At 29.1% G+C, this 22721-nt stretch overlaps 2 protein-coding genes, 3 non-coding genes and 1 pseudogene across 9 annotated transcripts; 2 read left to right on the top strand and 4 right to left on the bottom strand.

Moving 5' to 3' along the window:
• Nucleotides 1–3253: 3253 nt before the first annotated feature.
• LOC149879074 (uncharacterized) lies at nt 3254–6089 on the bottom strand. Of its 2 annotated transcripts, none has more exons than XM_090072245.1 (2): nt 5756–6089; nt 3254–5321 (listed from the first exon to the last, which is right to left on the bottom strand). In XM_090072245.1, the coding sequence occupies exons 1-2, from the start codon at nt 5789–5791 to the stop codon at nt 4275–4277; spliced, it is 1083 nt and encodes a 360-aa protein (XP_089928371.1). In that variant the 5' UTR covers nt 5792–6089; the 3' UTR covers nt 3254–4274. The 2 variants fall into 2 exon arrangements, with proteins under 2 accessions (XP_089928371.1, XP_089928372.1); XM_090072246.1 differs by having other exon boundaries at nt 5868–6058.
• A 2608-nt stretch (nt 6090–8697) lies between these two features.
• LOC145182195 (potassium voltage-gated channel subfamily A member 1-like) lies at nt 8698–22682 on the bottom strand. Of its 4 annotated transcripts, none has more exons than XM_090071115.1 (5): nt 22321–22682; nt 21970–22025; nt 17586–17645; nt 9297–10506; nt 8698–9131 (listed from the first exon to the last, which is right to left on the bottom strand). In XM_090071115.1, the coding sequence occupies exons 3-5, from the start codon at nt 17641–17643 to the stop codon at nt 8810–8812; spliced, it is 1590 nt and encodes a 529-aa protein (XP_089927241.1). In that variant the 5' UTR covers nt 17644–17645; nt 21970–22025; nt 22321–22682; the 3' UTR covers nt 8698–8809. The 4 variants fall into 4 exon arrangements, with proteins under 4 accessions (XP_089927241.1, XP_089927242.1, XP_089927243.1 ...); XM_090071116.1 differs by lacking the exon at nt 22321–22682 and adding an exon at nt 22113–22175; XM_090071117.1 differs by lacking the exons at nt 21970–22025; nt 22321–22682 and adding an exon at nt 21322–21637.
• Trnag-gcc (transfer RNA glycine (anticodon GCC)) lies at nt 11841–11911 on the top strand. Its single transcript has one exon. It is a non-coding gene; the product is annotated as a tRNA-Gly (tRNA).
• On the top strand, nt 12283–12355 carry Trnar-ucg (transfer RNA arginine (anticodon UCG)). The gene has a single exon. It is a non-coding gene; the product is annotated as a tRNA-Arg (tRNA).
• On the bottom strand, nt 12921–12993 carry Trnar-ucg (transfer RNA arginine (anticodon UCG)). Its single transcript has one exon. It is a non-coding gene; the product is annotated as a tRNA-Arg (tRNA).
• LOC149879073 (uncharacterized) lies at nt 14615–15577 on the bottom strand (annotated as a pseudogene).
• Nucleotides 22683–22721: the final 39 nt, after the last annotated feature.

The raw sequence follows: 22721 nt of genomic DNA, 5'->3' as shown, positions 1-22721 counted from the left end.
AGATATGTTTTGATGGTGTATGCTTTTTTTCAAGGTGTAAACATGATATTCAAGTGCTAATGAATGTTGCATTCAACAGAGATAGACATGATTTTAACTGAGCCTCGAGAGCACCACATGTAAATTAACATTCATATATATGTTGTAAGGAAAAAAATACTTTACTTGCAGAACATATATGCAGATTAAGACTTAGGCTAAAAAAAAAAGAACTTTATTTCTTATGGTAATTTTGAGATTTCTTTTCAAACGAAAAAATTTTACTTTAAATAATCCAAGAAAAGAGGCCAGGGCATCATTGACCACAGTTAGTTCATAAAAATGTTTACCAACATTATCAGAGTTTTTATCACCTCTACTCGTGATCTCCCCCACTTAACTAATTAGCTTGCATATTTGTGGCATTTTAACGACGTAATAAACTATATAATACAGCCCGCTACAAATGCCTATTTATAAAACAGCTAAAAACTTAAAAGTAAACTATGACCTTAAAAAAGATTACATTCGCTAACAAGTTTTTTAAATTTGCATCACCATATAATTTTACATTTAAGGCTGAGCTATTCAGCGAATTCGTTAAACAAGTTGTTAAAAAAAATAAAACATTGATGTGACGTTTATCATTTTATATGCGTTATTTCGGTTTTCTGCACCACATGTTCTGTTTACCTATATTCTTTTTAAGCTGTTTCCTTACTTTCACAAACTATAACTACTTTCTTTTATAAGTTATATGTTGGTTATTTTTTAATCTTGTGGAAAAATTCTATAGAAAAAATTTAGACTGAAATTGAGATTTTGTTACGAGATCATTTTGAGTTCAGAGTTATTGTACATTGGTCTTAATAATCTGTTTGCTTACAATGAGATTTTAACCAATTAATTTAATTATCAGATTTAATTTTGAAAATCTTTCGAACTTTAATCTCACTTTTTTGCCTAAATCAGATTTTACTTCAAATGCAAAACTCCTACTTCCTTATCCTTTGCTGCTTGAAGGAGGAGAGCAAATAAGACCTTTAATTTACCTACTTTTTCCATGGTATAAATTGGAAATAATTTTGATCTTAACTAATTGTAGTTTGTTTATCTTAGATACCAACCTTTCTGAATAGAAAAGTTTCGGAAGATTTTCTTTCTAAAAAATTATTATTTACAAGCCTTGTAAAATTGAGAATTGATGATCTATCTTATTTTTAAATTATTATTTACCTTTATTGGGTGTATCATTTTTGGTTTCGATTTCATCATATACATAGTTATCGAATAAATCATTATTATGAAATTAACATGTAAATAGCGAGGACGAGTTTAAAGTTAACCCTGGTTAAAACTCTACTCAAAATCAGTCTTAGTGGTATAATTGACAAACTGAAAACATCTAAATATTCATTTAAATTTCGAGATTTAAAAAGCAATTATCATACCGTTGTTATAAATGGCTCGATTATTTTTATCGTTCTAAATCGATTATATTATTATTTCGCGACTAATTGAAGAGAAACATTTTTAAATCAGAGCATTCATAAAAAACAGAACACCCTTCATTTTGAAGTAAATAATACCGCTAAAATAATTTGAGTTTGATAAACAAAATTATGTTGTTAACTATTGATAAGTTAAGTAATATAAAAAGCAACAGCTAATATGAAAGCAACACACACAAAAAATGAAACTTGTTAAAAAAAATTTTTTTCCCAAATAAATTATTCAAATCAAGGAAAGTCAAAAGCAAGTGAAACCGTCTAACTAATAAGATTTAAAAATGAGATTTTTTTTATTGCTACCTGAAACTCTCAGCGTTATCCGAAAACACAACGAATATGTAACAATACTCCATGCTCAGAAGATCAAATATTTTTATAACGAAAACTATTTGAAAACCACAATGGAAAAACGATCAGACCCATCGTGGTTTTGAGAAAATCTGATTTTAAACTTCAAAACGCCAAAACTGAGTAATTTTTTTTTGTCATTTGTCTTATTACTTTTCCATTGCTTATAGTTTGTTGAATGAATCAAATTTGATGCATTCTTCAATCATTGTTTTGCTAAAAAGAATATGCAACAAAGTTATTTCCAGTAAATCCTTTTTGGTCTGAATCAATAACTATTTATACTTTAAGAAAATTTGTGTGTTCGCCGTGAAATATAGGTAAAAGAAAACTCAGATTTACAGAGAAAGTGTCGGGTTTCTATTTCCATGTCAATAAGCGCACTAATAAACCCTTGATAATCTTTACTTATATACTTCGTATATAAGTAAAGATTATTAAGGGTTAATTCATCAAAGTGCTTAAATATATAAAAAAAGATTTATTTAAAAACATGCCCATTTTTAAATTAAATTTTTCTTCAGCTTTCAGTTTTTCGAGTAACGAACAGACAGTAATCTACAAACTGATTTACATTTATGAGAATTTAAAATCTTTAGGTAGTTAACTGAAAATTTAACTCAAAGATCTTTCTTCTTAGTTAAAATGCAATCTGTGGTCGCAAAATATTATATATTCTTTTGATCATGATTCATGAAATGTAAATCCAGTTTAAGATTGTGGTCACAAAATATTATATATTCTTTTGAACATGATTCATGAAATGTAAATCCAGTTTAAGATTTTCCTTAAATATAGCTTTAAAAGAACTTTTAAAACGTGCCATTAGTTAAAAAACGACTGAGAGGCGGAAAATATAAAAAAATTTTTTTAATTTTCTTTTTTACTAAGAAATCTTGTAAGTCTTTATTCTTTGAACTAATACACCCAATTTTTTTTTTGTAAAAAAATCTAAAATACTGAAACAAGCATTTAAATACTCAGAGGAGGACCTTACATTTGTAGCTTTAGAGACAATGTAAAACAAAATAATAATAAAGGATTTTTCGGGGAATTATATTCAATGACCTATCTTAAGTACACATAGACCTAATAATAGTTCTAGTATCTTTATTACATGTTAAATAAAAACACTTCCAATGTTGAAAACGATGTGGAATTATTCACAGGCTATTATTTTATCGATCCAATTGGGCTGGGATATAAACAAGTGTTTTTTATCGAATCCTCTAAGGATCTATACTATGTATTGAATATATAGTTTAAATATCAAGTGAGCCCAGAATAAAACGGGTGGTTTTCTTCCAACAAGATATCTACCTGTTTGACTGTCTTACCCTGCAGATAAAACGAGACCTAGTTTAGCGTCACAAAAATTCGTAAAGAAAATAAACTAATGCAACACAATAACAATCAAAATAACAGTAATAAATATAACAATAAAGGATGAAGGATAACAATAGTAGGATGTCGTCACGAGTTGAAGACGATTTCGCAAGTTTCCGAGATAAAAAAAAAATATTAAAAAATTCCCCGAAACAACTAAATTACAAGATACAATTGCGTGGTTTCTTATCTGTACATCTGCGTTTGTAAATCTATTATATAGCTATAAATATATTAACAACATTAAATACCAATAAACAACTTTAATATTTAAAAAGAATTTTTTTTTCAGTTGAGTTTTGAAAAAATAAAATGAATCGAACATTTAGTTATTCAGTCATCACAATAAAAGCTTTTAAAACCGTTTTTTTTCCTTTTTATTCTTGATTTGCAGTTATATAAACTTCACACATACACACCATTAAATTATAAATAGATAAAATCAAAATGATATTCAAATCCATATTTAAATCTATACGAAGGTATACCTAGCTTTTCTTTTTTTACATAAAATATTTTTTTTTTTTAAAAAAAAAAAAAAAATGGTGATTTTATTTAGAACTTCATTTTCTTCTACATAACTGAGCACTACTAAAAATAACCAAAAAAAGAAAACATAACTCTTTAAACTTTTACCATGTAAAAATGCGTATAAGTTGAAAATGAAAAATAGAAAGATATCACACAGTGTTGCTGATGCTACTTTGATGACAAACAATTAGCATTCAAAATAAAATCACACTAAAACACTCTCAAACAAAAAGGAACTGCATAATTATTTTCTATATTCAACTATTACATAGATAAATATTATTTTCAAGAGATTGCTATTAAAAAACTTATGCTTGCATTAAGCTTTTCAAAAAAGATTTACTAGAAATAATTCCTCAATTAAGTAAATGCTTTATCAATTGAAATATTGTAAATGATATTTATTTAAATGTATAAGATGTAGATTTGTTTTACATTTTAAAAAGATGTCTTAACTTCTGTAAAGACTAAGTTCATATAAACAAAGACATTTTATAAAACACAAAAAGTTAAATGACACTATAATCCACCAAAATACGCTATTAAGTTTGCTTTTACAGTGAGTTTTGCCTCCTGAGTTAAAAAGTGTTGCAGGAAAATGCTAAAGATATCCTGAAAAGAATTCTCCTTTTTTGACATTTCTAAAACACTACGTGTAATTACATTTATCATAGTTAGTGGGTGTGGAACTGATTTTGATTTTAGAAAAATCAAATCCATTGCATTTATATGATTTATGTCTTTAGATTGGATAATCCCTGTATCAAATGCTTTTGTAAAGTTAATGCTGAATAAGGAACTATCCACAGATTCAATTTTACCAATATATGGTTGGGTGTTAACCTCTCCAGTGTCACATTTACACTGGTGGATTGCTGATAACAACTTGTATAGAGATAACTTATCACCACAATAGACAACTGGGCTATTTCCTCTGTGTTTTGTTACCAAAGCAAAAAAAAGAAATATATCAAGTAGGGAATCAGATTCTGTATGCAAATAATCACAATAAATGCTAGTATATTGTGGGATGCTGTCCATCACAAGTTCAATTTTCAAATTTGTTCTTTTTTCATGCAATGAAGAGATTGTTGTATATTGAAACCATTTACCTTTAAAAAATACCAAAGGAAGTGTACCTGTTTTAAATGGTGCTTTTGTTTCTAAGAATGGATTGAACTTCTTTAACTGTGGATACAAAATCTTACTTACTAAAACACGGAGTGTAAAAAAAATTTCATTGTGTTGCAATTCCAAAAAGTAAAACTTGCGAAGTGCAAAGAACTTAAGATCACACAAAGAAAATTGGACTTCATTTGAGTTCCTATTTTGATCTTTGACCTTGCCAGGACGAAGAGTAATAATTCCACTAACATCCATATTGAATTTATTGTTAAAAGTAAGGAGTTCGTTACCATTATTAAGACAAAATCCACATTCAAATATTTTCTCTGAAGACTGAATGTCTGTATACAAACATAGTGCATCAAATTCCTCAGGTTCCCCGTATACCATGTTACTTCTAATTTCTAAGTATTTAATCTTACTGTTTTCATCTAATGAAATCTAAATAAATAAAAGAGCAAAAAAATCTCTTATTGTATTTATGGTTTATGGAGTAATACAACTGAAAGTGGTTATATTACTTAACTTTAAACTTTTCTATTATGAAATTCAAGTAAGATAAGAGTTTTATCAGTGTAATATGTGCTTTATCAGAGCGATATGTGCTTGGAGTTTTTACCAATAAACTCCAATAAATTATAAAGCTGAGTAATTCCTTAAAAAGATTGCTATCACTTGATCAAATTTAAACAGTTTACTACATTTTGAGAACAAAACTTATAAGAATTTAAGAGTCAAATACTATATAATAAGCAAATACAAACTTACTTCTTTACTAAATATATCGTAACATAGTCTAAAAATTCATTCATTTGTTCGTGTATGAAATATTCCAAAAAGATTTTACAATACTAACTACTTAGATTGAGACTTACCATACTCTTTTCGTTGCTTGTATCTATTGTTGGCATTCTGTTGGTTGCTGAAAGTTTTGTAAAATCTAAAATAAATGAATATTGTGAAATATTTGTGATAATATATACTTACATATTAATCCTTTGTTTAACTCAAAAAATAACTTTGGTTATGTTTAAAATTGAAAAAGAAGTTTAGTCTGGGTATGTTTAAATCCACATCTCACATATGAAATTAATAAGAATCATAGTTTGAAGAATCTTTGTTTATGTCTGCGTGCGAAAAAGGTTGCCATATACCACGAGGTAAGTAACCGGAGTCAGTTGAAGCTTAACATTATCGCGGCCCATTCAAATTGTGGACTGAGTACAACCACAGAAAACAAAGTTTCAGAAATTTTGCGTATTAGAAGAAAGCATTTAAAATTTCTCTTGGTTATTTGACCATTGCATTAGAACTGAAAAATTTTTAAAAACATATACTTTTCTTCTTTAACAAACAAGGAGTTTTGAAAGAAAAAGTCAGTTCATTAAAACATAACCATGTAAATACATAAGGGAACCAAGCTAAAGTTGATTTAGGGGAAGGTTACACAAGACGGAACGACCTATAAAATATATTGACGTGTTTTTAAAGACTGCTTATGCTTTAAATCTAAATAAACTTTTGCTTTGGTTACTTAAGCACATTATTTTATCAAAAGTTTATAAAATTTACGGTAACTTTTGACTGTATATTCATATTTTTCAAATTTGTATATAATATTTTTTTGCTTTATACTCTAGAATAAAAAGTGTTAATTAACTGAAAAAAAAAATATCTCCTTGGAACTCGGTGGAACATTTTTTTAGCTGATGTTTAAAACAAAAAAGTTTGCATATATTCTATATTATTTTAGAAAATTCTTCTAATTTGAACAAAAAAAATCAGTTTGCAAATTTTTTTTCAATATATTTGAAATATGTAGTATAAGTTTTTAATATAAATATAAGTTTTTTTCAATGTATTTGAAATAAGTTAAAAGATTAATTTAAAAGTAAATATAGATTTTTATTTAGATTAAAAAGTCTCCATTTTTACTAAACAAAAATCTCTCATTTTTCAGATTTCTTTGAAAATAATGTTAAAATTTTTAACTTCTTTTAACAATAAAATATAAAATATAAGTTTTATGAAAAAACTGTTTTTACTTTTTAAATAAATAATCATCGTAATTAAACAATATTAAAAAAGGGTACTATATTTACAAAAAAGTTGTGAGGGTTAATTGCCATTTTTTTGTTGTTTTGAGTCACTGTGAGTCGCTTTGAATGTTTTAAATCAGGAGAAAAAAACCAACATCCGGCAAAACAAAAGACGTTCATGGTTAAATGCTTACTAAGGAGTTATCAGATTCATAATATCTCAGCTCGGGGAAATATGCTTTGCTACGCTAAAATTGATTAAAACAGTTTAAACCAATTTTTTACTTATTATATCTATTTTTTTTTATCTATTATATCTATTTTTATTTATTATGTTTATTTTTTATTTATAACATCTATTTTTTGTTTATTATATCTATTTGTCAATTGAGAATTTTTTTTATACACACGTGTAACTCCGACTTAACTTCCGTGATTAAAAGATAATAGGTGATTTCACCGCGACTACGTGATCCAAATTTAAGATACTTGTGACCAAGATCAACAACATACTTCATTACAATGAGTCTGTATGCTTAAAGCTGATTTACTTAAAATTCAAATATATGCATGGCCGCCGAGAGGGGGGGGGGGGGGTAGACGGGGAAGATTCCCGAGGCCCCGTGTGTACAAATGATTTTTTAAAATAATTTTTAAAAGATTTAAATAGTTTTGACTTTTGAAAGATTTAATAACTTTTATTTTTAATTTTCAATGACCAGAGCCATAGGTATATAATTGATCATAATGAGGGCCCCTTAAGAAAACTTCCCCGGGGCCCGAAATTTCTCTCGGCTGCTATGAATACATGTAAATAATTAGAAATGTTCAGTACAGATACCAGGTTATTTACAATTTTAGAATTAGCAAGTCCTGAGGACTTAACAGTTTAAAAATTGTCTTCTAATTCTCTCTTCAAGAATAGTCCTTGTCTTTTAGATCGCTGATCTCATCAACGGAGCGTCCTTGTTTCTTCTTGCTTTGGGACCTGCATACTATTTTAGCGGGTCTGTCTTAAAGTAAGTATTATGTGGTACTATACATTTTTTAATTAGCCAAAAAATTCGCAAGAAAGAAACCAGATGGAACCAGGACGAAACCTCATAATTAAAAATTGAAGTAATTTAGTTGAACAGTTCCTTGAAAAGCGAAGTAAAATGCTTCATCCAAGAAAATTATTCAAACCAAAGCAAAATCAATTTTTGATGGTAAAATTTGTTATGCAGCAGTTTTAAAATCAAATAACATTGAGCTAAAAATTGCTATTTATCAAGGTTCTAATTTCAAGTTTCTATTTTCCTTGACAATTTTCTTTAAAAAATATTTTTCAAAGAGCCTTGCTTATCAGAAAAGTGGACCTTTTAATTTTAGCTTCCATTTTTCTTAACATAAAAAGTTTTTCTTAAAAAACATGGTATGCAACTCTATTTCTTCTTTGTCCTTATTGATGTACCACTTTCAAATATTTCAATTCAGTTTTTATTGTTAAAATAAAAAAGTTATTCTTTAAAAAAACAGTTGCATCAATACTTTTAGAGGTAGATATTGGTTACACAACAGTCAATATCTGTAGCACCCCTGGTAATCATTATTACTGAAGTCAAAAGCGTCAAATAATGGTTGTAAGCCTTTTGCTAAAGAAACATATTGTTATAATCGAGATGGGGCAAAAGTTTCTTCAAAAAAAAACAACAACAGTTTATATAAATTAACATAATTTATACTAACAGCGACTATAGAAAAAGAAACCAATAAAATGATTACTTAGAGAATATTTTAAAAAATTCCTTAAACAAAAATATTATTATATTTAAATATATTTATTGCGATTTATAAGGTCATTGCATTTATTTACAGGGCGGTCATGTTATTTATTGATTATCACCTGGGTTACAGTTTATAGTCGATAGGGTGGGTGTTATTTAAATAATCGTTTTCAGTTTGTTTTATGGAATTAACATTTGCAGCATTTTGCGGACAATCGTTCGACGTAATATTTAATAAAGGCACAGTTACATTTTCGCCCATTACTTCTTCACGTTCATCTTCGAATAATATAATTCTATGTATGCCATTATTTAGTTTATCTTTATTTAAATCATCAATTTCTCCCAGTGAAAGTTTTTTCCATTCGTCTTTTTTTTCTGTTTTCTCTTCTTCTTTTCTTTTCTTCTCTTTTTTATTTGCATCGGCTGCTCTCAGCTCATTTTCTCTGGATTTAAAAAATCATTAAAGTTTAAGAGCAAATAAGCCGTTAAAAAAATAAGATAAAGTCTTTTTTGTTTCAGCCGGTTTATTTTGTCAACATCATGTTTTTTGTTTTAAAGCATAAATAACATTAGATAAAAAAAAATTTTAAATATGTAAAAAAAAGAACCTGTGATAGAAGTAGTTAAAATTGGAGACAATGACAGGGACCGGAAGTGCAATTGTTAACACGCCGGATATCGCACACAAACTCCCCACAATTTTTCCCCACGGAGTAGTTGGTTTCATATCACCGTAACCAACCGTGGTCATTGTTACAACAGCCCACCAAAAAGCGTCAGGAATGCTTTTAAATGTTTCTTTATCCCCTCCTTCTGCGTAGTAAACAGCAGAAGAAAAGAGTATAACACCAATAAGTAGAAAGAAGATTAACAGACCGAGTTCGCGCAGACTCGCTTTTAATGTATGTCCTAATATCTGAAGCCCTCTGGAATGCCTGGACAGTTTGAATATTCTGAAGACACGTACTAATCGAATGACTCGGAGTACACCGAGAGAAGATACATTTGCTGACTCCATCGGTAATGTAATATAGTATGGTAAGATAGCAACAATGTCAATAATGTTCAAAAAGGATCTCACAAATATACACTTATCGGGAGATGAAAAAAATCGCATAATATATTCAAATGTAAACCATACAATGCATGCGGATTCTATGCCAAACCAAGGCATGGCTTTTTCGTTATTTATTTCTCGTGTTTTGCAATTATCGGTTCCGTTTATACAATCATATTTTTCGTATCTAAATTGTGGAAGTGTTTCAATACAAAATGTGACAATAGAAAGAGTAATTATAGAAATTGACATAATTGCGACAACTTTGGCTAATATTGAAGTATCTGGGAATTCAAATAACTCCCATATCTTTCGTTTCCATTTTCCTTTAGGGTAAACTGGTTCTTCTTCTTCTATATAACCTTCTTCTCTTTCTATTTTATGTATTACTTCTTCACCAAGTTCATAAAATCTTATTTCGTCTGCAAAAACATCCATAGGTACGTTTGGTGGGCGTATTAACTTTCCACCCGATTGATAATAGAATAAAATGGCGTCGAACGCAGGTCTATTGCGATCAAAAAAATATTCGTTGTGGTCTTCATCATAGTAAGGAGCACGCTTTAGTTGATCACCGAGCAACGATTCAGGGTATTGTTCTAATGTTTTAAAAAAGGTTTCATACTTTAAACCCGAAACGTTAATGGTTACCCTTTCGCAGGTTTTTAAATCTTGTGAGCTTAAGTGCACATGTTGGCTCAGCTTAGGAGGACTTGTGTTTTCCTTTTCTGCTGAATGTTGCAACTTCCATTGGTTTCGATCTAAATTATGGTCAAAAAAGTATGGAAAATAAAATTCTTTCAAATTTTAGCTTGAATTTTGGAATATAGTATCATACAGATTTTTGATACATATTTAAAAATTAAAATGGACTAGAAAGTGTTTTTCTTTAACTGGCAAATCCCTACATTTGCTGACCAAATTAAAAGCCCACCCGTAATTATTAAAGAAATGTTGTTATTTAATCTGTTACATAAGAACACATTACTTTTTTTTTAACATAGCAATGTTTATTTGTAATATAAATATAACAATAAATATAAATATAGTTAACCTTTGTAAAACAAAATAACATGATCAGTAAGAGCGACATTCTCTTTGAAAATTTCTCCACTTTTTTCTATTGGATTTTGAGCAGGTGAAACGCCATTCAAGCAAATATATCATTTGTTATCATTTGTTTTTGTTTTTTTTTGACTAGAAGATGTCACAGGACTGGTCTTGTTTCATTATTACAATGTCGAGGCCTGTCCACTTATATCAAAATAAACTATTAAATTTTGGGGTATTTCATAGTTTTATGACACACGCCTTGTCAATTTTTTAGAAGTTTTTCATTTCTCATATTGAGCCTTGTGTGTTAAATTTTCTATGACCAGAATCATACTTTCATCGTAGTTCTTCATTTTTTCATTATAATACTCCCTCTGTCCCAAAACACAGTTCTCATTTCTATTCTAAGTCTTTTATGAAATCGGGGCAGTATTTTGGGACAGAGGGAGTATTATTTATCTTTTTGATAACTAGATAACTAGGCAAATAAATAGTTTGTTATGCGTTCATTAACATGATTAACAAAATTTGTTATTCATTTTAAAAAATTAACTTACAGATTTTCTATCATCATCAGAGCATCTTGGTGGATTTATGATGTTTTACTCTTTGTTTATCAACTTTTAAGTGGTAGTTTTATGCATTTACAAAAACCGAAAACCTTACTTAAGTGTGATTTTCCAATTTATAAAAGCTTCTGTCAACTGTAATCTATGAAATGTTGATCGTAACTGCGTTTGACTTATTTGAAATTGAAGATTTGTGTTCAAATCTGTGGTCTTCAGTGCTGTCTTAACGCACAGGCAAGATAGGCTACAACCTGGATTCCCTGATTTTAGAGACCTCAAATTATACAAGAAATTTTTTTATTTTTAAAGTAACTTAATAAAAAGTTATATTTCAAATATTTTGAAATTGAAAACAATCAAAATTTGGGGGACCGCTTAGGAATAATTTTCTTTCAATGATTGTCTCAAATTCTAATGGTAATGATTAACTTTATTTTTATTATATTATACTAAAACTTTCCATTAGTTGATAGGCATTGTTGGTTCAGTGGTAGAATTCTCGCCTGCCACGCGGGAGACCGGGGTTCGATTCCCCGACAATGCAATGTTTTTAGTTATGTTCAGGAATATAAATATTTAAAAGATATATGTATCAAATAAAAAATATATTTTCCACAAAATTCTAACTAATATAAATTCTATTAGCTAATTTACAACTAAAATTAGTTTTTATCCACCAAAATATCAGGCGAGTGTTTTTGTTCAAGGTAATGTTTTTTGATTTCTTTATTTGCATTCCTTAAAATGTTTTATATCACCTCAGTCATAGCTATTTCAAAGCAGTAAACCGAGCTTTAACGCTTTAATTATAGATTTTGATTTTAATTTATAAGTCAATCTTCAAAAAAACTCATTCTTGAAATATTGAAAATACGTAAACTTTGATTAAATATTAGTATATTCCACATCAAATATGGCCGCGTGGCCCAATGGATAAGGCGTCTGACTTCGAATCAGAAGATTGTGGGTTCGATCCCCATCGTGGTCAACTTTTGATTTTTTTGGCTAATTTTAAAATTTTCTTTAAACGGATAACAAACTTAAAAAATTATGAAACTAGGCGACTTGTTGAATGGTTAAGTTGATAAATCAGAACTGAGTAATTTTTGACTTTTTAATTTTTTATATTTCTTTAGATATATAACAACTTGACGATATAAAATGGAAGAAGTTACATTTCCTAATATCCAATAGGTTACGCGGCCATACACGATTCAAATCTAAACAATTATTTCTAAACCATTATTGTAAATTGAAAAATTTTAACGTGAACAAAAGTACTGGCCATATGTTTTGAAGTCCAAACAGATAATTAATGTTAGTAAATCAGTTATAATTCCTTTCACGTAGCAAAAACAATAGCAAGTAAGCAAGCCCCCCCCCCCCTCTCGGCGGCCCTGCAAGTAAGGGAGATTCCGAAGAATTAGTTCCAATGTTCAAGTTATTACATTATTCAATCAATATGCAATTTGGATTGCATAGAATTTGGTTTTGAGAACGATTTTGTTCGTAGAACTAGAATTACATAAACTTAACCAAAAGAAATTAAAAGGTGACCACGATGGGGATCGAACCCACAATCTTCTGATTCGAAGTCAGACGCCTTATCCATTGGGCCACGCGGCCATATGGACAACTTTGTACAACTTTTATTAAAAATAAAACCCTAAGAATACCAATATTTTGAGTAAAAATGTTTTGGCATATGCATAGAGGGCTAATGGCAATGGGGCTCCGACAGAAGAGTCTCCGGTTATAAGAAACGTATCGATGCTCAAGAAAATGGAAGAATTATTGGTGTTTAAAATGGTGGGCAAGTATAAGAGTGAGAAACTGAGAAAATAAATTCGATAAAAGTTATTTGGAAAACATGTTACCTTTCACTATTTGTTCATTAAATTGCTGACAATGTTACTTTCTTCAGTCAAAATGTGGTCATTGACACTTCATGCTTACTGAGGTTTTTCCTTACTAGACTTAACTTAAATGTTATTGTTTGTATAGATTTTGTGAAAAAGAGAAAATCTAAAAAGTTAAGCATAAAATAGTTTTTATTACAAAAATTTAAAAAATTGACCACATTTTGACTGAAAAAGATAATAATATTCAAAAGCTCGAAATTTCTTAAATGTAAAAAGTCGAACACAAAAATCTCCAGAAAAAGATAATTATCTGCTCTAGGCTCATTTCAAGTAATGAAACCGTTGATGGATACACTTGAAAGACTCAAAATTCTCTTGATCAAAGATGGTTGTTGACGATAATCATTGTTATCATCTCTTAATGCAACTAAAAATGTACCAGGGGCAGGCTTAGTTTGCTCACCATGTTTCATACACGCCTCTCCCTCCCCCTATTTTAAAATTCAGTGTCTCCACAAAAAGCATTAGCACTCTTTATTAAACCAATCTGAGGATGTTAATTTTAGATTTGTATTGCGTTCTCATTCATAAATTTTGGACGTCAGAGAACCCTATTTACAATATCAATTCAAAAACGTGATAAGCATGCTGCTTTTGAAAAGCTAATAAAAGCAGATATAATCTTTTTACTTTTTTTCACCTACATACATGTTAAATATATTGTTAAAAAAAGTTTTATAATTACAATCAAAACTAATTTTTTACAAAAACTATTTAAAAGATAAAACTACAAAAAACTTTTGGATTTCTTCCCCCAACATAATCATTTAATGAGATTTCATTTACATTTTGGCTGCACCTTCGCAAATAAGAATTTTCTGTATTTCTATTTCTTAAATGTCAATTGTTCTTGGATCAGAGGACTGTTTGAAGCAAAATTTTAAAGTTAAATGTATTTTTCAATTTGTAAATTTTTAAACATTTTTAAATAGTCTTTACAAGTTAAGAATCTTTAACAGTCGAAACAATAAAAGTATGCTCTTTACAATGATTTATTTACATTAAGTTTTTAAAAAACGACGGTTTATATTTTTTTATATTTCTTTCAAAACTTTAGTTTCCGGATATAACGTTTTTTTTTATATATAAAAAACCAAGCAAATGGGCTAGTACTAGAAAGTTTCTTATTTCAAGGGTAACTCTTCTTATTTAAGGGTGCTTAAAGTTTCTGAAGAGTTTCTTTAGTTTCAGATTATCAAAAGAGAGAAAAAGTAATAAAATGCTAGTTGAGGACATGTTAACAAGTAAGATAAAATCTTTTACAGTTCATTAACTAAAATCATTTGAATTCTATCAGTTCTATTCAATGTTATATAACACTCAGATTTGTCCCTGAACAAAGCAGGATATTTTACTAATAAATTTACTGATGTACCACCGGTCGTAATATCCACGAATCTTCCGGTTAATCACAGCGTGGTTAAAAACCCTGTCTTTAGGCTCATTCACTCTTTCTGATATATCTATATCAACTTCTGTTGGTTCTGGCCTTCTTCAGGCTCCGTGACAGGTATTGGTGGTTCACAGTCCATGGATTCGTGGCTAGTTTTCATAGGCAATGGGAGTGGCACAACATAACCCGGATCACCTTCTGGATTTATTTTGTAATCTTCCAATCTGTCTCCCGTAATCAAGGATCCAGTTTTTTCAAAACTTCTCCATCGAGTTTGTGCATATTCATCACCCATCAGTTGGTGATAAGTCTCTCCTACCCAAAGGGTAAGTAAAATTCTTCTCACTTTAATATCCAGTTTTTTTTTTCAATTTTTCCCAGCCATAGATCAAGGTTATCATCATCACTCTTTTTTAAAGTTTGCTACAGCTCGTTTAAACATCTGACCTATGCCATAATCTACAGGTTGCCATATATCTGTAGCTCCAGATACACCATATGAATTTATCGAATTTACTTCTGCACAAAATAATTTACTATTTTGTGCAATTAGGCTGTCACAAAATAATATAAACTCTTTATTGTTATCAGTTTTGACAGCTGGTTTCAAAGTTTTTCTTACCCATGCGTTTTGTTGCCAACAGACATCAACGTCTTTATAGTAAGATTCCTTATCATCGGGGCTGGTTCGTTTATCTTTTCCACGAAAAATCACCGCCAACCGAACTTTGCTCTAAGACAAAATACAAACTTGAAGAGTATATTGTCGTTTGCATAGACCTGGTTCTGGTTGGCTCACCCAGGTTCTATAATCCCTGCGATCAGTTTTTTGTATCTTTATATCGTAGGCTTTCTTTCGTGCACCAACAATCTTATTCAGTTTTATGAAATAGGTTTATATCAAGTGCTGGGTCTGTTCTTTTTTGTTAATTTTTTATGTTTAATAACAGCGGCATCAATTAAAAAACGGCGATTGTTTTTCCAGTTAGTGATTAAATGTTACGTCATTATTAAACTGTTAGTGATCACATTCCGTGATTACTTTGCATTTAAAATGATTGGTATACGATCCGCGCTAATCGGCACTACAACGACCCTTCTTTTTGTTCTTTGCGTCATCGATTTCTTTAGATTCGCGTATTTGTACAGAGTTTAAGATTTCCTTGGTAACAAAATTCACTTCATTCTCAATGTCATTCACATTATCGGCTAAGGAACAGTTAGCATCACTTTTTGAATCAATACGAATGTATTTTCTTTTAATTTCTGGCACCAAGCTTTGTGCAATTTACGACCTATGTCTGAATTAAACCGTTTCATACATCCATTACATCCGAATATACCAAGCTTACTTTCTTCAGCAAACAAAGGAACGGAAATAATGACAAAGGTGTCTCGATGTTTGACATTTTTACTGAAGTTATATTTAAATAAAGTTTTCGGTTTTTTGCGCTTATCCCATGGACTGAATTATAATTGCAACATAAATTATTCAAACTTGTTTATATACATTTTGGTTTGAAATCTAATGGCTGAAAATAAATTTCCATTCAAGTGATTTTAAATAAAAACTTTTTCCTTTTCTTTTAGCTTCGAATTCCATTCGATTGTATGCGAAAATTATTTAACTGATTTAAACTGTTTATTGAAAATTAATTACTGATTTAAACTGTTGTTTTAACTTTGTGTTATGTTGACATGTAGGTAAAAAATTGGGAAATATTCCTCGAAATCTTAATAAAATAAGTTTCTTATCAAAAAATAACTTAGTGTTAATAATTTTTTAAGGTTTTGGGACTCCTAGTACTAGTTACATATATACATGTTTCTTATTAAAAACAAAAAAACAACAACAACAAAAAAAGGTGTATGTGTTTAATACTTAGAAAAATAATGTGTTGTATGTTCAGAAAAAATTAATTTGAAATGGTGAGGTTTTAATAATGGCGAATTAGTGCAGATTTTAATGGAAAGTTATTATTAATTATTTATATGAATAATCTAACGATACTCGCGTAATTGTAGCAAAACGGAAAAACAACAAAGAACATCATTAGCGAATATCTTGTTAAATTTAAACAGTTTTAAAAAGAAATGGATGAATTTAGTAGAAACCATTCTTTAAGAATAAATACGTGTATCAGAATGTTATCGCTTCTAGCGCAGAACGAGGAAGGCCAACTTATCATTTTAAATGAAAAACACTTCAAATACAGAAAAATTACAAACTTTACATACCATCCTCGTCTTGACCACCTGACAGACTTTTACAGTATATTTATAATTTCTTAAAAAAAAATTCAAGAAGACACATCGTTTTTTTCTAAAATTGTACTCTTCTCTCCATCTTCCATCTTCCCTCCCCCCCCCTCATTCCTCCACTATAATTTAGCCTCAATAGATCCTAAAAATCGGATTTATAATGAAAAAGAAAAATTCGTCGTGAAAAACTGAGTAAAATGAGGAAAAACGATTCGAACTTGAAATCGAGGAAAAAAGAATAAAGCCAACGCATTATCATCTTAAGAACATCTTGAATATTGCAGAGAAAGTTAAGAGAAAAAGTATTTAAAAATGGCATCCCAAGATTACTCCATCGGCTATTAGAACGAGTAACAACAATTACATAGCAAGACATTCTAAATTACTTTTTAGTTTATCCTATGATTTTTCAGTTTATCCTATGATTTTTCACTTTATCCTATGATTTTTTGAATTATTTAGGTTGTCTTCTTAAGTAAACGCAAATATTAGAGGATGACTTATAACGTGAAAAAGATCGTCTGGATGATATCTGTGGATATATGGCGGACTACTTTTTATTATAGTTTGTTATCATATATACTTTATTCTACTTACACTGTTTTACATTATTAAAGACTCTTCTTTTAAAAATAAGTTACCTGAATTATTCTGGTTTTCATCCTGTAAAGTGCTTGAAACAGCTGATGTAGAGTACATCTCTAAGAATGAATTGAAAATAAGTGGTTGAAAGAGTTGAAAATCTTATTCACTAAATACAAGAATAAAAAATGCTGGAAAAAAAAACAAACCTCTGATATGTCATACCGTAAACGAGGAAACAGGTCGAAGGTTCAATTTGTTAATTAAGCCTCCCTCACAGTCAATTATAAGGTTTCTTAAAGGTAGTATTGATATAGATTTTGTTGTCTAAAAGATGTGAGGAAGCCTCATCTTTCATACTTAGTGAATATATGCTATAAGCAAGTATTTGAAAGACTTTTGCTAAAAAGTGCCGAAGGAATACCAAACGAGACGGTGAATTAATTTACACTTAAGTTCATTTTTAAAAAAAATTACGATTTTAGAAAATGAAGATTAATTTTTTACGATTTCAGAAAATGAAGATCTCTTTATGATTTAAGGTTTTTTCAAGAAAACAATTTTTCAAAAACGATCATTCAAAAGTGTTTTTTTTTTTTCACGCATATTGGTTTGTAAAGTTAAGGTTATATGGTAGTTGCTGTTTACATTATTTTTCTCGGCAATCCAAAGAAAAATAAATTAATCAAAACGAGAGAGAGAAAATTTTTTAGTCTTGTTTTTCATATTTTCTTTATTCTCGCTTGTTCTCATTTGAAGAATAAAAAAGCTGAGCGCAGATTTCTAATTCATACTTATTATTATTTATAATTCATACTTATTATTATTTATAGATAAATTTAAAACGTTTTTTAGTTGTTTTTTTTTCTTTTTCTAATAAACTGTTTACAGAGATCCCTTTGACTAAATTTCACGACGAGACAAACTCCATTTGACTATTTATTAATTATATATCTATTAATTTTTAATTATTAGATATTTCTCTTTTTTAGTTGGTTTTATAAATAAGGCTCTTATTTCCTAAAGGATTGACGATATATTTTTTATTCTGAAATGGCTAAACTAAATCAGTGGAGCATTTCAAAGACTATTATTATTTTTTATTTCTTTTTACTATGTGTATAGTCTCATTACAAAAAATGCAAAAATAATTAAAATTCAGTAAAATTTGTGGAGACATTCAGTAACGCACATAGGTGTTAAACTGGAAAGAAATAGGGATGGGTTAGTAGGGTGTTTAGATGAAGAGATTTAAATTTTTCCATCTAATTGAAAAAAAAAAAAGTTAAAATATTTTTAACCATATTAGGTTATTATATACATATAAGTATATATATATATATATATATATATATATATATATATATATATATATATATATATATATATATATATATATATATATATATATATATATATATATATATATATATATATATATATATATATATATATATATATATATATACTTATATGTATCACTATGAGACTTTAACAAAACTGCTTAAGCCAAAATGAATATATATTTCAGAAAGCGAGCAAAGTGGCCGTTTTCCGTCTTGTGCTAATTAAAGCTAATTGAGGACATAACTGGATCACTTCTTATGAGTAAAAGATAAAACAGATTCCTCGTTGCCTTTAATCTCGAGATTTGGGAACTGCTGTTTAATCTAGCTTTTTTTTTTCTTTTTTTAAATCTCCAATCTGATTTCTACCTTCCTTATTGAGAGGCAGTTGTGCTTCTTCTGATTCTAGCGTTAAATACAACAGATTTTAAACTCACCTTTAAGCATCTTTTATTGAGCTTCTTTGTTCTTATTGAAGTGTTGAGATGATTATTAAATAAATCAAATAAATTTGGCGTTCATAAGAAGTTCTATTAGCATCAGAGCTGTTTGAAGCAAGCTCTCTTCATTTTGTAGATTATCGACCAGATTTGTTTTATTACACCTTTTATAGGCTTTGATTTGAAACTCCATAAAATCCTACCTTGCAGCAGAGTAAACTCGAGGAATGATTTTAAGGAACACCGACTAAGCTTCAGCACGTTCATTTTAAATGATGGCACTTATTTACAAAGTTGGAAAATCAAATCCAACATTTTGCAAAAGTACAAATAACTTTTTTCAGGAACATTTTGCTTATATCATGAAAAGTGAATGCAATTTAATCTACTTTTACTGCACATGTGCTTTTTTGTTTTTAGCTTTTTACAGGCAAGTGTTATAAATAGCAGAACAAAAAAAAATTCAAAATTCACTCGGATATATAAGCTTGTCTCTCCCCCAGTTCCTTTCACTTTTTTTGGCGTGGCGAAGAGCCATTGAGTATACCTGTAAGATTATACGACATAATTGCATAATTAAATCTATTGGTGAAGAAGATAAACGGTTCTAGATTAATAGCAAAAAAAGCGAAGGGCAACAGTCTTTAAAATAAAAACACGGTTTGATTCTTAAATATAAAAGGAAAGTTCTCTGAGAGTTTTACTCTTAGAAAGCTTTTTTTCTACCCTACGTTACTAAATACTAAATAATTGTAACAAATATGTTTTTAAACAAGTCTCTACAACACGCAACGCTTTGTTTGCTACGTCATGTGTTCTGTTAAAAGCGTTAAAAATTACATGGTTAACTTCTCTAAAGGATTTTTTTTCAACGTTTTTGTTATTCCCGCTAGAAAAAAGTTTCTGGATACTTTTATAAGTTCAAAATGCTTTTTAAAAGATTTTTAAAAAGGCTTTGAAAAGAAAAATAGTTAAAACAATCTCGCACAACAAACAGTATCATACAATGTTTGATCGTTCAGGTTCACCTTTGTATTTGCAGCCAAAACAGTGAAGTAAGAGTAAAGAACACAACTTTTTCACTGAAACTGAGTTTTTAACTTTAACTCTACGAACAGATGAAATAATCTTGGGATGCTCAAAATTTTAATTTTTAATTACTCTTATAAGATTGTCTGCCAGAACAAAGAAATGACGTAAGCATTGTCAATAAACTCATTAACATTTTCCAATGGTACCCAAATACTTTACAAACCGATCTCTGCAAAACGTAATTTATTTTCAATGAAAAGGGAAGCGTTTACAAGATAATTGCTACTATTGGCAATCCTGCCACTACTGCTATTTTTAAAATTATTTTTACGCAATTCTTGCCTACGTTCGAGCTTTACAAATAAAGTAGCCTCAAAAGGAATAGTTTATCTATCAAACTTGTCTTACTATGCAAAGTTAACTGAAGATATAGAGCAAGGATGATAATTAGTTAATAAATCTTCAATAAAATTAGGTACGTGTTTTAGTTTTATACACTGGGTATTAGGTTGCTATTGTACATTGAGTTTAAAGGTTTCTTTAAAGAATGATATAGACCTATGTACATCTCGACGTTAAAATATAAATCCAGCTGAAATAAACAATGATGTTTAATAGTTTTATACAAAACGTTGTTTAAGAGGGGCGGGATGAACATCATAGATAATATCCCAACCCCAGGTTATTAATAAAGAGGTTAAAAGAGTTTCGATTTATTTTATTAGCTCTTTATCAAATTAAAACCAGAAAAACTATTTAGTTTTTTTTTTTAAACTTTTGTAAAAATAAAAGTTTGTCTTCTTTTTAAATAATGCGAATATATTTTTTAGTATAATGCCAAGGCATTAATTATTTAAATATTTATTTCGGAGCTTTAAGATTCAAACCGTTTACAAGAATTTAAAAGGAAAAGAAAAAAACAAAAAACAAAAACAAAACAACAACAATGCAAGGAAAAAAAAAAAAAAGTAAAATACAGGTTGATCGCAGAAACCGATCGTTCCACGGTTTCCCATGCTTTGCCAATAAAACCAGCGCCATTTCTTGATGATGGCTGAGCTTTTGTTAAGCTGTTGGAAAGACCAATGTCTCATTAAAACCAAAAACCAGTAAAAACCAAGTAACTTACAGAGACCGGTGAATCTTATAAACACGATAGTTACTTTTATTTTGTCTAATGTAATTCAACTCGAATGTTGAAACTCTTTATCAAAATAGTAAAAAAGTTTCAATAGATAATAAAGTTCAAACCACCTTTAAACGAAACGTTCTATAAAAGAATGTCGCAAACACACGAAAGATAAACACAAACGATGTTTCAGATGGTCGGTAAAATGGTAAACATTGATATAAAATCGTTTCTTTAGAGTTAAAAGTGAAAATCAACTTCCATAAAATTAAAATATTTCTTAGGCGAAAAAGTTATTTTCAGTAAAAAACAGAACAAATAAACTGTCTATACTTTGATTTAAAAGGACCTATAAAGCAAGCACACTCCCCCCACAAAAAAATACAAAAAACAAACGGAAAGCAACAACAACAAAAAAATAACATTTTAAAATAGGAATGTCATTTTTAAGATTGTTTTTTCACTTAGTAAAAATATATTAAAATAACATTCTTACTTTCAGCCTTCAAACATGTTTGATGGTTTTTCGTTTTCAACTTTATATTTTCATACCTATTTAAAGTTAAATTAATCGTTTACCAAATTTAATAATGATCAAATCAACCAAGGATTAAATTCATGAAAATATGTAAAGCTCACTTTAAGGAAAAAGTCGAATTATTAACTAACGTGCCACCGATTTTACCGTGAAGTTCTTTTAGAACTTTTTAAGTTCACGAGTGTGCATTAATAATTAAACCTATGGCTTGAATATGAAAATCATTTACAGACACGCATTTAAAAAAGTTTTGGCAATAAAACCGTTAGGAAAGTTAAAAGCGTTTTCCTCATCCTTAAAAAAACGTACCGATAAGAGGTCCTTAAAATAAGGTAAATTCGGTCGATCGTGTGCCTATTATGCCATCCTTAGCGATTCAAGTCATATTTATTGTGTGATGAAGTGAAAGTTGCAAAAGGAATCAGGAATTTGCTCGCTATAATTCTTTTAGCTTGCTCTAAATAAACTTCATAGAAAAGCAGATGGATTTTGTCATAGGTCAAAGAAGAACTTTCTCACCCACCACGCTGTTTATTAACAATTAATAAATGGCCATAATAATCGTGCCACTTGTTCTTTAAAAAAAAAAAAAAAAAAAAAATCTTTTTAAACAAATAAGAAAGCCGATTTCGTTTACAGACGAGTATCTTTAAGAATTGCACCGCTTTACCGTCACAGCTACTTCTTGAGTTGTCTTATTTGCTGGAACA

The sequence above is a fragment of the Hydra viridissima genome, unplaced genomic scaffold (assembly GCF_058129835.1).
Source record: "Hydra viridissima isolate aposymbiotic clone 2 unplaced genomic scaffold, HvirCarnegie_v1 scaffold_14, whole genome shotgun sequence".
NCBI classification, from domain to species: domain Eukaryota; kingdom Metazoa; phylum Cnidaria; class Hydrozoa; order Anthoathecata; family Hydridae; genus Hydra; species Hydra viridissima.
Note: the sequence above shows the minus strand (reverse complement) of the source record. Positions and strands in the feature narration are given on the sequence as shown.

What these genes read in the sequence shown, in the direction of transcription:
- LOC149879074 (XM_090072245.1), bottom strand. Translation starts at nt 5,791, where the DNA reads ATGCCAACAATAGATACAAGCAACGAAAAGAGTATG. An exon ending in CAAGCAACGAAAAGAGTATG is followed by an intron (nt 5,322 to 5,755) that starts GTAAGTCTCAAT and finishes TTATTTATTTAG; the next exon opens with ATTTCATTAGATGAAAACAG.
- LOC145182195 (XM_090071115.1), bottom strand. Translation starts at nt 17,643, where the DNA reads ATGTACTCTACATCAGCTGTTTCAAGCACTTTACAGGATGAAAACCAG. An exon ending in TGAAAACCAGAATAATTCAG is followed by an intron (nt 10,507 to 17,585) that starts GTAACTTATTTT and finishes ACCATAATTTAG; the next exon opens with ATCGAAACCAATGGAAGTTG. An exon ending in TTTAACTACTTCTATCACAG is followed by an intron (nt 9,132 to 9,296) that starts GTTCTTTTTTTT and finishes TTTTAAATCCAG; the next exon opens with AGAAAATGAGCTGAGAGCAG.